The sequence below is a fragment of the Ixodes scapularis genome, unplaced genomic scaffold (genome assembly GCF_016920785.2).
Source record: "Ixodes scapularis isolate PalLabHiFi unplaced genomic scaffold, ASM1692078v2 PGA_scaffold7__128_contigs__length_106722199, whole genome shotgun sequence".
Classification (NCBI taxonomy): domain Eukaryota; kingdom Metazoa; phylum Arthropoda; class Arachnida; order Ixodida; family Ixodidae; genus Ixodes; species Ixodes scapularis.
Genome location: NW_024609882.1, coordinates 11,105,048 through 11,120,654, shown reverse-complemented (window position 1 = coordinate 11,120,654; position 15,607 = coordinate 11,105,048). Strand labels below are relative to the sequence as shown.

The 15,607-nt window shown below is 48.9% G+C and overlaps 1 protein-coding gene across 2 annotated transcripts in view; it reads left to right on the top strand.

Annotated features, from left to right (window-relative positions):
• Nucleotides 1-15,607, top strand: part of LOC8040206 (MOB kinase activator-like 2) — a 48,124-nt gene that overhangs the window by 19,565 nt on the left and 12,952 nt on the right. For both annotated transcript variants that reach the window (XM_029972601.3, XM_002414028.5), the window contains exon 2: nt 14,472-14,635. In XM_029972601.3, coding sequence (XP_029828461.2) covers nt 14,472-14,635 — 164 coding nt within the window. The remainder of the gene's footprint in view (nt 1-14,471; nt 14,636-15,607) is intronic.

Below are 15,607 nucleotides of genomic sequence, written 5' to 3'. Positions count from 1 at the left end.
AGATCACTGCGGTAGTGAAAGTTGAACGTGTCAAAAAATCCTTCAGACGGCAGTTCTTCAAATAAAAACGATCGCGTATCCGCGACCATATCTAAATATATATATATATTTTTTTTTAGCTTTTTCTGGTGAATCTTTGTTTCCTACCTGGCTCGAAAATGCTGTGTGTTAAGGCTTAGAAAACATTATCATTGTAAAACCCGAGACGTAGGACAAAAGAAGAAAAAAAAAGGGACAACACAGACTTGAGACCTGTACCTGTGTTGTCCGTTTTTCGGGTTTTACAATGATGAAAGTTCACCAGCTCGCTTGCATCTTCTCCGTAATTAGAAGACATGTTTGAAATTGCTCGAATCGCGGTTGGGAAATAACCTACAAATAGCCAGATAATCAACCACTAGTTCTTTTGTTTTTTTCGTCATCGCAACTACGAAAATAGGTAGTCCAATACTACAAGCCCAATCTGGCAACCCTGCACCAAAGTTGCGTCTCGCCGGAGAGTTGTGTAGCGTGATTACGTGACGAAAGAAAAAGGTTTGACTATGGTCCAGTGAGCGGGTAGCTTCCTCCGCACTGTCAGCAAAACATTGTCGCCCGATTTTTTTTTTATTTTTATGACGCGCGCCAATAGCTACAACCATGCGCCAGACACGCGCGCGCGCGCGCGCGCACGCGCACGCGCGCACACACACACACACACACACACACACACAAACACACACACACACACACACACACACACACACACACACACACAAACACACACACACACACACACACACACACACACACACACACACACACACACACACACACACATACACACACACACACACACACCACACACACACACACACACACACACACACACACACACACACACACACACATACACATACACATACACACACACACACACACACACTAAAAAGAAAGAAACGCAGTGACGAATTTGGGACACCAGCCCGTCTGTTAATTTTTTTTTTTTTTTTCTAGCGCGTGTTTTTCGATTTTTGTATAGTTTATTTAAAATGCATAATTTAGCGTACGATATAAAACCGCTGGAGTCCCGGTGGCGCTGCGGTCGCCAGCGGGTTTCGGCGCGTGTTTCGGTCCTGAATGAGAGTTGAATAATGTAGACCAGGGGGGTCTGAAACGCGCTGTCCCCGGGCCCCATGCGGCCCGCGGCTCTCTAGGACGCGGTCCGGAAGCGTCCCGTGGCTGCAAGCCCCCGCCCGCTTCCATGCTTCGAGCGTAAATAGATGCGCCGTAAGTCACAGTTTTATATCGTCGATTCTTTTCCAATCTCTGTTTTGCTTTCTTTTGGACTAAGTATTGCTTCGTCTAAATATTTGCTTCTCAGCTCCTTCTTATATGTAAAAACTCTCGCTCATGCAACTGCCGATGATGCAGACCTATGAGCACGAATTTCTAGCCGTGAGAAAATGCCTTTACATGGAAATATTTTTTTTTATACTGCCGTACATGTCGTCAGGAAAGCAAAAACTCGTATAAAGAGAGATCTTTTTCAGGAGTGTTGAGCCGTAGCCGCGCGAATTGTGCGACAGGGCGACGACGGTGTGCTTGTTCTCGTTCTATTGAGAAATGCCAGCACGTTGGCGTTTTAAACCATGTTATTACATCAGGTTTGAAGCCGAAGTAGTCGTATAAGCAAATCAAAGCTAAAGATGCCACTGTCAGAACGGCGAGTTTACAAAAAGCAGAGAACACGAGGTCCCTTCCTTAGGAAGTTACTGGGTATCAGTGGGGGAGTGACTGCTACCAACGTAAACACCAGTGCTGTTATTTTTTTTTTTTCTCGAAAAATACTGGATTATATTTCCCGCCCTACGTCGGCCCTCGACTTTTTGGGGTTAGGCCAGCTTGTCCCCACATTCGAATGAGTACGATGCCGCTGATGTAGACGATTGGGCGAGTTGCTTCATTATTAAAAGTGCGAACGGCGCAATGGCACTGACAGAGCAAAAGATCCGAGACCGACCAACTCCAGCGTTGACTTGTTGGCTTGTTACTCGGGCAGTATTTATTCTCGATGTGAGCACCGATAATGTTTAGTTGTAAGTCGGCGCAGGTTTTTGTGTCTGTCTTCTTTTACTCTGCACGTGTCTTTAACTATATAAAAATATCTGGCAAGCTGGTGAATTAACTTCATAATAAAAAAAAAAAATAAAGAAAACCGCCTAAACTGTAAAAAAAGAAAAAAAAGGACAACCACGCACACACCGTCTTAGAGGAAGGTTTGTATTTTTAATATTGGATTAGATGGATTATTGCAATTATGCGGGTGTATAAGTACTTTAAAAGCCAAATGTAATCGAATTTCTGGAGGGACTCCGAGGGGACCGTGTACTTTTTTTTTAATTCGAAGGCGGTTCGGGGGAAAAAAAAAGGGGGGGGTGAAGAGAGGGAGGAGGGAGAAGGGAGACTCCTAAAGGTGTACAATCACTGGTGTAAAATCCGTGACATTGAAGTTGGGTTATCTGAACCGTAATGTTCTCTCGGTCCATTTCTGTTTATTCTGTTGTGTATTCCCGTTTCTCCTCCGAGTGCTGTAAGAACGGGCTGGAGCCTCGTCGGAAAACAACTCGGTCTTCCTTTGCCTCCCCCCCAAGTCAACTTTTGTGCCTGAAATAATTTTGACGGCGGTGCGTGTGTGTGTGTGTGTGTGTGTGTGTGTGTGTGTGTGTGTGTTCTGGTGTGTTCTGGTATGTGTGTGTTCTGGTGTGTTCTTATGTGTTCTCGTGATTTGGTGTTTTGGATTGGGTGCGCTGGAGCTTGATGTGGCGCCGCTTGGTGGCGTCTTGTGTCCACGCCGTGGTGGCAGCGAGTCCCGTCCAGTGATCCCCGGCGCGCTTGGGAACTGATGGAGCGGCGCGATAGTGCTGGCGCTCGGCCGGATATAAACTTGGCGCTCGGGGTCGCCCGACCTCCCGCTTTCCGTGCAAGCGGAAACAAAGCGGGGACGACGCGGGGGAAAAAACAACAAAGGTGCAGAGTGAGACACGCGGTGGTGCTCGGCGGCGCGATCGTCGTGGACCTTGGCCGCTCGCAATATTTCACGCGCTCTTCTTCTCTGGCGCACTGTTGGACGGACAACAAAGGAAGCGGTGCGGGCCACGCAGGAAAACGACCCTCCCCTTTGATGACGGGCTCACGCCGAGTTGGGCCGCGGGGGAGAGAGGGCGCGAGGGAGTTGAAAGGCGCGCATAGCCCTGCAAGAAATGCCGGTGGTTGTAGTTTTCCACGTTAGATATACGAGTGTCCCGTCGAGGTGACGGGCTTGGCGTCGCTTTTGTTTTCACAGTGAGCGAACATCGAACGTGTTTTTTTTTATGTTTCCATTTCACCGAATTTTCGGTGGATATATCTGCGCGGCAGTGGTTCACTCGAAGAATTGCCGCCACATGTGATATCGAGCAATTTTTTTTTCTTCTAATGCTTCGTTTTTAGGTTTAGTATGGTCTGGGCCCGTACGTGGCGGTTACGCCCCTTGGGGGTGTTGATGACATTATAACACCCTTCGGGGTGTAACTAAGTGCACATGACTGACGCTCCTACAGGTGTAACCAGCGACGCAATAGGGAGGCTGTCATGTCACACCCCGGAAATGTCAGGCACGTCGTTTCATTTCGTGACGGCCCGTACTGTACCCAAGACAACTGTACTTCTCGTCGGTTGTCTGAATTAATTGTCTTTTACGCCCACCAACTTGTCTGTAAGTGTGACTCAGTGGTCAGCCCCCCCCCCCCCCCTCCCCAATAAAAAGTCGATCCCCCCCCTTCCCCCTTCTCAAATGGCAATTTGACGTGGGTGAACCCTCCGGTGCACAAGAAAGAATGGGAAAATAGTATCCTCACAAATTTTACCGCCCCCCAAAACGGAGTTCTGGATCCGCCACTGCCAGTGGTAGGCTCTTGCACCACCAGAGGTGTAAATACTAGTCCCCTGGGAATGGAACTAAGGGGCCACCTTTACATTCCCAAGGGTGTATTAGCTATGAGTAACTCACGAGGAGGTTGTCCCCGAGGTGATGGTGGTCAGGCACGTAGCCAGGGGGGAGGGGGGGGGGGGGTGCATGGGGCCCGCCCCCCCCCCCCCCTAAATCTTCGATTTTGCTGTGACCTCCTCTCCCCCTTCCCCTCATACAAATTTTGTCATGGGCGCCCCCCCCCCCCCCCCCCCCCAACCCGAAACAAAATCTTGGCTACGTGCCTGGTGGTGGTAGTAGTAGTAGTAGTAGCTTTAGCAGTAGCAGTAGCAGCGTCCCTAAAACTACACCCGGAGAACGAAGCTCTGACCAGCAGTTGCAACCACAAGGGTTTAGATACTGACTTCTCTGGGAGTGTAATTGCCTGCTGCCGATTGCGCTCCCTGGTTGTGAAGCAGGAATCTCGCGAACCTGCTCATGTTTAAGTTCGGCTCAAGTTCGAATATTCTGCGCGTCCGAAATGAAAACAAGCTGACGCCGCCTGGCGGGGGAGGAGTGTGATACACTTTACCAAACTAACCATTAAAAGTTTACATGTTTGTTTAATCAAACGTTGCGCAAACACTGGTAATAGACCTTATGTATTTTTGGCGCCGCCTATCGGCACGTTGTTGAAAATGCCGGGCTGCAAGCCTCTAAAGATCGCGGCCTCTTTGTCTGCGTTTCGACCCAATTCTGAACGAGGAGCTTCAAAATCGCACTAACCGTTTATTAAAAAAAATCTTTGCATGCTGACATTTGATAAGGTATGTTATCTATCGCAGTACCCATTCAGTAAGCGTTCGTCGAATCGCTTACTTTTAAACTAGCGAAAAGTATTTTTAAACAAAAAAATGAGCTAAAAAGACGCGTTCCGCAAATTTTGAAGTTCATTGTACAAACCCGAAGCTTCACGATTTCACCGTACAAGGCGCTAGTGTTCGGCAGGGCTGCAGGGATTAGAACTGACACAAACCTGGCGAAAAAAAAAGAAAAGGAATTATATATTAAGAGATTTGTGCAGATCAGCGAATTTGAGAATCCGAATGCAGGTACTCCAGATTGACTTGCCAGAGCGAGTGACCTCCTCCCATTGCGTCTCCAAACAAGGATGGTGCTTTTTTTTTTTTAATTCAATTTTGTGTAGAAGTTTGGCAACACTGTCCAAAGTCGTGCTTCGGCGAATTTTTCCGGAAGTACGGGAAATCCCTAGCAGTTTTAACCTTTACGTTCACACCCTGCAGAGGATGCCAGGTTCCGCCGTTTCTGTAATACAGTTTATTATTGTTTATTTTTTTTTCCTTAAGGTGCTTTAAAATGGCGGGCACCCCTAAAAAGATTACTGTAAAACCCTTAACGTTCGCGAGACCTTAATTTTTGCTAATTTAACGAATTGAAAAGCTCGCGAAATTTAAAGGCACGGAATTCGGGAAATTTAGTGGCCGCGATTATGTCCTCTGTGAACGATTCGTGAAAAATAGGGGCCGCGAAAATAAAGGGCTTTACAGTTTGTGTTTAAATTCGCAATTTTGTTCTGTACGTGCAGTATGTTTTCACGTCAGAAGCGTCTTTTTTCGTCAGTACCTTGGAGAAAAAGAATGGCGATTGCGTTCTATGCCAACCCTTTTTTGTTTTATAAACTTCCAGCGTATCTACGCGGCGCAATTCCTGTACTAATTCTTACCTTATAGTAAAATTCGGTGCCCCTTGAGGCGTTCATAATTTGCCCCTTTTTGTGGTGAGTTAAGATACTTACATCTTTCATGCGCGTACTCATTTCAAACCCCAAATTCATCGTATTGTCACAGCGCTCAAAAGCACGCTCAGAATATGCAAGGGCGCACAAAAAGGGAGACACCCACGCAGCGGTTTTTGGGTGCCTGTGCTGCTTTTGTGCGCTGTGGTATATGACATTGCGTTTGACAACTGGATGATGTAATAACGTTTTCGCGGAAACTTTCGGTGGTTGTTTTTCTTGAGGCGATGGAGGTATTGGCGACGTGCGCGACTAAAAACGTCATTGTGACCAGTAGGACGAAAAATCTCCGACTTGGGTCTGTCATCTTTGACGGTGTTTCGCTACGGGCTTTTACGGTACTTTTCTTAAAGACGCCATCCATATTGTCGCTGGAAATCAGTAACCCCCTGGTCGGTGACGCGTCGCAGGCAGGAACCATAAAGGGGTAAGATCCGTCTCGTCGCAAATCGGCCTGTTTGCTTCGCTCTGGCAACTGAGTCCCTGCTGCCAGCGGCAGTTCGATGCCGGGTCTGCGCTCAGGCGTGTCCACGTGCCCCACATCGGGCCTGCATGACGCATTAGCAAAACGCTGATGCACGTGTCGCATTAGCATCGGTCGCAGCGCCGGGGCTCGGCGCGCTTCGCCCCGTGCACGCCTCCCTGCTGCATGCCGTTCGGGGGGGTATTCGCTGCCGCGCCCGAAAAACAATGGCCTCATCCAGTGTGCTGATGGATCGACTATTTTCGAAGACGTCCGTTTCACTGCCACGACCTCGGGACTCGTTAAAACAGTTGCTAAAGCTCTTTTTTTTTTTTTTCTTTTTTTGGAGGGGGGGGGGGGGGGGGGGATTGTTTAAGGTTTAACCTCAGCTGTCATTCGTTTTATCGATATTCTGACTGCTATTGTGACGCCGCTGTCTACCAAAGAGTTCTCTACGCCGTTCTGTGCTTTCTGCGAGGTTATGCTCTTCCGCGAGAGTAAGAATATAGGCCAGTTGAGGTATTCGTTGCTCTCGAAAGGCTTACCAGTTTAAACAGCCCTTTAAAGCCGAAGTCGCACTGCAGCTTTAGCGTGCTGCATCAGCCATGTGTATACGGTATGCAAAACCCGACCTCGTTTTCGGGTCTTGCTACGCAGCGTGCAAAGTAAAACGAGGAAAGCTTTAAAAATGGCGGCCCGGAGGTCAGACGATGCCACGTCAACCAATCGGATGAAAGTGGAAAAACGCGTCATCCAATCCGAGACGCCCGACGCGGTAACCCCGAGATTGACCGTACCGCGATGTATCACGCCGGTACGCAGACACGAGAAACATAAACAACGAGTATTTTTCTCCGCGTTCGTCGAAGTCGGGAAATGTGTTTTATGCGTTATAGTTCCGCCCGTTGTAGAGGTAATTCGGCATGAATCGATGCGCTGCGGGGGGGGAAGTTGGTGGGGTGGTCCTAGCCGCCCTCGCTTTCCCCCTGTTTTTACGTGTATGAAGGTCCTTTCGATTGCAAGACTAAAACTAAAATGGCGCCGGTAGGTGAGCGCGGTCGATTGACTGCGACCTTGAACCGGGTGGCCGCCGGTGCTCGCGTGCCGTGTATGTGTACGCCTATTTGGGCGGAAGAGAATAAAAAAAAGGAGGTCGCGCCGCGAAGGATATGCGTAAGGTTGACTTCCAGCCCTGCCGATGACAGGATGTGTGGAGCCCGACAGAGCGGTCAAGGCGAAGAGGCGGGTCTGCGCAACCCGGACGGGGCGCATTGTCGAAACGTTGTCGGCGGTAGACTTCCAGTCAGGGCCGTACCCAGAAAAAAATTTCGGGGGGGGGGGGGGGGGGGGGGGGTTATCGGGGACAACGGCGGCCATTTTGTCTTGTTTTCGCCTATGAATCATGTGCATCGGTGGCATATAATGGAGAGTTATAGCAAACCGAAGAACCGGTCCCGGTTTGGTACCCGGTAGCCGACCGGTGCCACTGCGCGTGCGCAGAGGTGGAGATTAAAATCGGCTGGCTGCAAGTGCACCGACCAGGGCCGTACCCAGAAAAAAATTTCGGGGGGGGGGGGGGGGGGGGGGGAAGTCGGAACCCCCTAACCCCCCCCCTGGTTACGGCCCTGCTTCCAGTGCTTGCGTCGATCCTGTCTCTTTTGGGACCTCTGACATCCTTTCAGCTATCGTGGGGTTGAAACTATATGGGCCAACAGAAAGTCAGGCCGCAAGTTTAGGCATAACATAACCCGGAGACTGCAGGAGGCAAAGGACGATACAAGCGCCAGAAGTCTCTAACAAAAAGTGTGGGACTTTGTGCGATAGTGTGCCGTCTTATGATGGAGAGGAGGCGACCTCCTCGCTAGCGCTCGCTCTGCGAGAGTCGAGAAAGGTGGGAGGAGCTTCCCCTGAACTCTTTTCCCTCCAAAACAACGCGTACCCAAAATTCCCTGCCCTCACGCCAGATCTACTGCCACAGTTCGTGCGTTAGTAAAGCACTAATCGTTTAGGACTGCTAGGTGCGTCATAGAGAAAGAATCGTGTGCTTGCATTGACGTCACATCAGCCGCCATTGCTCCGGACCACGCTGCGATGGTACAAAGGTACGGGCACACGAATGGTACGGAGCAACGGCGGCTGCTACGGTGCCGTATGACATCACGTGATGCAAGGCATGTATTGGATTGGAGCCGGGAAGGAACATAAGTTGGGGAGGGGAAAGGGGGGGGGGGGGGGGGGGGCAGGCGGGCGGGGCTCCACACATCCTGCTGCGAAATGCAAGGCGAAAATCCCGCGCTTTGTGAGGCTGCCGTTGAAATCGATGGCGATGAGGCTTTCCTGACGTCGCTCTCACTTTTATTCAGTTCATGCGTTCTGATAATCTCGTTTATTCATCGTAAATAAATCAAGACGTGTAATATCGTGTGTTAAAAACTTTCGATTCACCAAAAGTGTTTCTGATCAATCCCCTAGCACAGTGGTTCTGAACCATCGATGTTTCGCGGACCCCCTGTCGATCGGCGGAGATGATGGAGGACCCCGTTCGTTGTTGGAGGAGGGGAAAGGCATAGGTTAAATATAATAATGACTTAATAAATATATATGACTAAGGGCTGAAACATTTCTTCTCGATCTGAAAAAAAAAAAAAAAAAAGACACTTTTATTGCCGGGCTCTACTGATGAGGCAGGGCTTTGCGGACCCCTAAAATGCCTTCGCGGACCCGAATTTGGGTCCGCGGGCCCCCATTTGAGAACCACAGCCCTAGTATTGCTAGTATTGTAGATCACGTGACACTTGGTTTCGTTTTGTGCTCGGTTTCGGTCAAAGAGTCGTGCCCTTGGTCGTGCAGCAACATTCCACCCTCGATAAAACGCTGGCCTTGCCGACTCAAATGGGCTTTTTACCTACCTCGCGGGAGTTTACTTGGCATTTCGCTGTCGCGACGTCGTTCGTAAGGCGTTGTGACGAAGTCAAGATCTGCTTTTCACTACAGCAAAAACGCAAAGTTTTCATGGCACCGACCGGCAGAACTGGCGTGCGGTCGGGGAAGCACACCCCAGGGTAGCAGTCGTGGGGTACTGCACCTGAGACGTTATGGGGAGCGGTTTTTCTTTTCGGCAAAGAGTAGAGCTGTCCGCGGCGATTTTTTGCGGCCGGTCTCGCAGCCTCGGTGCGCAGCGCTAACTGCTTGAAAACACGATTTCGAACCTTTCTGGCAAGAGCCCGACGGTTTTTGGGGAAGCGGTGTCGAAACGGCGAGTTCGTTGCCGCTGACGCAATGTTGTTTTCTGCTCGTCGTCTGCCACGCGCGCGCGCGCGAGACTTGCGACGTTTTTGTTTGGCTGTCAACGCTCGTTTTAATTAAGGTGGTCGGTCGGGAGCTCCTATGGTCGCTGTGCTGTTCGGCAGCTGTGCGCACCTGTTGTTAGCCCGGCAGCAGTGAGAACATGAGCGTTGTTGCGCGCGAGCATATGAAGCCTTCCGATTCGTTTGGCCGTCTGGCTTTTAGAGGAAACTGCGGCGCTCAGTCCTGCAAACATGGCGCCATAACGAAACTGGCTGACGCGCGCTGCGGCGGAAGCGCCGGTGCTTTGTCCGGTGCGCTGACCCACACTTCCGAGGAGCGTTGTTCCGCCTACTAATGAGGAAGGCTGTATTTCTTTTTTCTCTGGCCTCGCGCGCCTCGTTTATTTTTAGATCCCAAGGTAATGGTGCCTACCCGGCGTGACGTGAACTTGAAAGAGGCGTTCTGTGTCCGTTTCGTTGCCTTCCTCTGCGTGGCGTATTATGTGAATGCCAGCACAGAAGGGCGTTTAATGGAGCAACTAAGGCATGTCGTCAAATTTTCAGATGCACTGGTTTGCCTACACTTGGCTGTGCTCTTTCTCTCTCTCATTCATTCATTCATTTTAGGGGATGAAGGTTAAGTGGTAAAGTAGTCAATACTATAAAGTCCCACCATAATTTTAGTTTCGTACAATGAACCTTTTTCGAGCAAGAGACACCCCCTGGGGAGTTGTTTGCAAATTACGAATGAAGGGCAGCCTGACATGCCTCCACCGTCAGAACATATTTGCATCATGTCGTTATGTCCGTGTACATTGCTTTTTTATGCCCCATACTACCAATATTCAAAAGCCAAAATATGCGCAAAGGTCGAATATGTTGCTTGTACGGGACATTGCCCTCCGAAAATGGCAACAGTGAGAAGCAGGACCAGGGGAGAGGGCGTACATATGTGCAGAAGCTTACTGGAAAAAGGTCCATTAGTACATAAGCACCTATAAATGAAGAGAAATTTGCATGCGATGCTGCACGCAGTTGCAGGTTTTTTCGTTTTCCTGCCCTTTTGTGTAACATGTGCATATGCTACGTGGATTGTGCAAAGTTTGCCACGTTCACTTCTGCTGACGTTCATGGGAGCGTCTGGAAGACGTAATGCAAGCAGATGCAGGTTTTCTGCCTGTCCACATTCTGTTTTCTGCGAGCTTTGGTAAATGTCAGCAAAAGTGGCTAACCCGGAATCCCTGTGGCACACAGATGTTGCAGGTAGTGCCATACATTTTATTTTTAAAGATTGCGCTCTCCGTGAAAAGGGCCATAAAATTGTTTTTTCCCTTCGATTGATGCGTATGTATTCGCTACCGCAGTTGCATTTCAGTCGTCAATTACATTTAGCGTTAAATGTTTTTCGGTATCATAATGTCTCGTTTTCTATCCCGCAAAATCTAGGAGAAATCTGAGAATTTATTTGAAGTCGTTTTGATTTTCGGGTATTCAATCTTTTGGATGCTTGTGCAGTTGTCCACACAACGTTCATTCACGTTACATAGTTAACAGTGAATCGCACGCCTTCTGCTCATCTATGATTGTCAACTTTTTCGCAGTGCTTTTGAGGTATGTTTTTCCTGCATTTTGTTTTTTGTTGCCAGCACTGTCCTGCTTTGGCACTGAGATATCTAGATATATTATTTATGCTGTGCATGATTGAATGTGAGTTTAAGGAAAAACTGACCCTAAACTCCATTTCACCTCAAGTCCGGACGCTGCTGCTACGATCCCATGTAGCCAATCGAGCGGTGCCAAAAGTGCATTGTGGTGGTGCTCATCGCCTTTGTTTGTTTACTATCACCAGCTAAATTAATCACTGCAATCCTGCGCTTTTGTATATGCGTGATTGGTCTAACTATTGATAGCATACCCACAAAGGCAATGAAGCTTGACTGGCTCCATTAGATCGCAACATTGACTGCAGTCAGACTTAAAATGAGTTGGAGCATAGCTCTGCTATTTCTAGTTGAGCTGCATTATAAGCTCATCAAGCTATGTACCAGTCAAACGGAAAAGTGTTTTAAGCACTTGCGTTTTGTTTTTTCCACTGCGATGCAATAGTATATAGAGTGGGTACCTGCAACAGCTGCCTAGCTTGTCAATCAATGTGCTGAACGACTCATTCCAAAACACCTGTCCTCCTTAGAGCCCTGTGCCTGCCCCACAAAGAAAATGAAGGTTTAAAGTATCGAGCAGCTCATCTACCGGTGGGTGTATCACTCCGAGCTGTCAGCACTCCCCTCATTTTGCTGTCTTACTATCATCGCTCGCAGCAGCTGCCTCTTTGCACTTTGACATTTGTCAGGTGAGAAAGAGAAAAAGGGTCTCGGACTCGAGCCGGCATGAGATAATGCGTCCATGCGTTCGTTCGGGGCTGTTGGGCTGCCGGGGAGATTTGTCACTGTCAGTGGAAAAGGGGTGTACTCCACTTGCTGCGGCCTTGACCGGATCCCTGGCATTTCCACGTTTACATTCATGCATTGTGCGGGTTCGTGCAAGTGCTACTATGGCGTATTTTAAACTCGTCGGATAAAACGTTTTATCGTGGTTGATCCTGAAAATTGTGAAGCTGCAACGCACCAAGAATTTCTTGCGCGTGTATTTTCGTGCGGAAACAGATATGAAAAGGATGCGACTGTAGTGGAAATCTCTTGGAAAATAATATAGAAGTTACACTATGGCACTTTTTAAACTTGTCAGATAATAGATTTTGCTGCAGTCGCTTCTGTAAACCGTGAAACTGCTGCACTCCGAGAACCTTTTGCATGTGTATTTTTGTGGTTAAATTTGCAGTCGAAAACCTCGTCATTGCATCTTCAGTGATTTCTCGCCGGTAAATAAGCTGGGCGTCCTGGTTTGTCAGTTTTGTACCAAGAAGAAAAATGTGGATGATAGTTAAATATTATCTTTAATTCACAATCATTGATGGTCCGCTAAACTAGTCCACTAAACTTAGCGACTGTGTCGCTGTCTTTTGTGATTCTTTTGTAATGTCATGCTCGTCTTACGAAAGCCAGTCTTGAATAACACTAAGTGTCAAATCACACAGTGTTAATGTGTCAGATCACACGCAAGCGCTCTTACGCTAAGACTGCTTGCGTCGAGCTGTTGCTATGGCAACCCTTATGACGAGCTAGAGAGGAGGCGCTATGCTGCAGGACGCAACGCAGTCGACGCAACTGTGTGAACGAGCCTTAAGTGTTAAAACGGGCATGCTTCAAAAGTTTGTTGAAGGACGTTGCAATGCCTAAAATGCAGGCCTCTCGTTGTACCCACATTCCACGACCTCTTGAATGAATTGAATAATTGAATGGACGGATGTATTGGAGCAGTTTTTCTCAAATGTTTGTGGCATCCGATCCTAAATTTTTATTTGTTTCGCCTGGTAGACCCTTTTTGCTGCTCCTGTTTGGTTCCAGGGTGTCCCCTGGTGCCACCCTTATTGGCTGCTCCCAGCCCGGTGTGCATGGGCATTGAGCCAAGCGCCCACCTAAATTAGCCGTCCAATCTCGAAGTACTCCCAGATTAAAAAAACGCAGTCGTGTCGTAACGGCGTGCTTGAACGGAACTGCCGAGACAGCCAGTGCACATCGACTCTGCCACCGGGTGACCTTGAGAGTCAATTGGCTGACAGCTGTGACAGGCTTTGTTGCTCTCACTGTTGCCGGCTGCACGTTTGCACAACACTCGAGGAAAAGCGCTCGGTTTGGGGGCACACTCGCTTCGGCGAGGCTCAATGTTCTTGCCGTGCTGTCCAATCGTGGTGATGACTTGCGGCTTCCTCCGTGCTGCGTGCTGCTGGTTAGGCGAGCTTTGTCGTATTGTGGCGATGTTTGCGGTAGTGTTACGGATTGGCATTAATTGAGCGATGTTGCACGTGCATGGGGTAGCCTCAAACATCTAGACGGTATTAGCGCACATGTGTGCGCTAATACCGTTTAGATGTTTAAATACCAACTAGCCCAATTATCAACCTTTTTGTAGCCTCAAACACTCGCTTTACCAAATCTCGCCGTCTCGTAAGATTGGGGAACTTTATTCTTTCGCAATTTCTGGTGTTTTTTTGAGGATGTGTTCCCTTAATGATCTTGTTTGTTGTCGGCTTCTTTGACAGGGCGGTTGTAGTACACAATGTGGAGCATTTTCACGGCGAAAGAAAGTTCAATGGATCTAATGTGGACACCGTCTTGATGTCCCTTTCTTATTTCCTTTTCCTTGTTTATTTTCTTTCTCTCTGGTAATAGTAAAAGTAGCTTTTTAAAGCGAGCAAATTGCACCGTCTGATATGTTGGTGAACAAAATTTCGACATTTAGTGGCGGGCAGTTTCCTGCACAGTTACTCGTAGCACAACCCGGGCGATAGCCTACTTACTGCCTTTGTGACTACTCGAGTCCGATCTTCGGTTACGTAAAGGCCGGTTCAGACATTTGCGTTGGAGCGGGACGACTGCTTGTGACTGCCCACAAGAAGGTAACACACCGGCACCACCTGCCAGTTAGCACTTGCCCACTTCCTGTCTGCAGGCATTTCCCAAACTACACCGAAGGTTTCGTAGATTTGCAAGATGAAATCCCCGCACTACCTAAGAGAAGTAGCTGCTTACGACGTCAGAACTATTTCGAGCCCCCAGGATAGAACGATGATGTGCAAAGAGTGAGGAAATGCACACACACCGGAAGCGGGCCGGGGCTGCCCGACATAGGTACCAGTGCCTTATCTCGTCACAAGCAGTCACGAGCAGCTTTAACGTAACCAGTCCCGGTGAAACGTTTGGGCCGGCTTTAACACGTCTCGAAGCAAATAATTGAACGATTTCGCGGACGTCTCTGCGTCTCGACAGGTTTTCGCGACACGAAAGCTAGACGTCCGGTGGCAGGCACGTCTGACCGCAGCGGCTGATTGGTGGGCTGTGCTGCTCTCGTGCCTTGCAGGAAGGCCCGTCGGAAAGACAAGGATGCTGCCGCCACCAATCAGGAGGAGCCCAAGATGTACCTCGAGTCGACGGTGCTGGAGTGCACCATCCCGGAGTCTCGGCTGCGAGACCTGGTGGATCTGCCGGAGGGCCTCGACTACAACGAATGGCTCGCGTCCCACAGTGAGTGCGACCGCCCGCTCCTTCCCACCCCGTGGGCCCTTGCTTCCTGAGGGGCAGGAGAGGGTCGCCTCGGTCCTGACTGGGGGTCTCCAAGCGTTTTGGTCAAGCGGCCGCTTTGGGAATCTGTCGCAATCTCGGGGGCCGGGAATAAAATACACGAATGAGGAAACTCCGAATAAATAAACCTTTGTTGGTATTTCAACACAAAAGTTTAAACGAGGAAAAATGTTTAAAAAAAAAAATATGTGTATGATACAGATACTCTATTTTGAAATCCAATATGTTGCTAAATATGACAATACAAAATAAGTGTGACCCAGAAATTTTGCTAGGCATGAAGTAAAGTGCATAGGAACTTTTGTCATTTTCACACAGGGCAGAAGACTAGTGAGAATGATACAGTGCTAATCACACTTGTCTATAACGCGCGAGCGTGCGGCTTTCCCCGGGGAGCGGTAGACTGGTGGCATTCGCGGAAACTAAGCTAGTCACGTGGCGCAACATGGAACGGCCCGCTCGAGGGGTGTCCTGCCCACTCTATTAGCTAGCGGCAAACGCAGAAGGCTGCTCGCACGCTTTTTACAAACATCATGGCTCGAATAATAACAAAACCAAAGCATGAAGGCGTATCAACGATGTCGTCATCAAAAAACAAGTATATTATAAAGCACTCTACTTTTATCGCTTATCAAGCTGATGGAGTGGGCAGGACACCCCTCGAGCGGGCCGTTCCATGTTCCGCCACGTGACTAGCTTGGTTTCCGCGAATGCCACCAGTCTAGCGCTCCCCGGAGAAAGCCGCACGCTCGCGCGTTATAGACAAGTCTGATTAGCACTGTACATCTGATGATGACGTGCCATAGTTATGACACGGACTAGGCGTCACCGGAAAGTCCGCTGTCATCTGCAGGCCGGCCACAAACACACCAGTCGATATGTTTACCACGTGCTAAAGTCAGATTTGTTTGAATT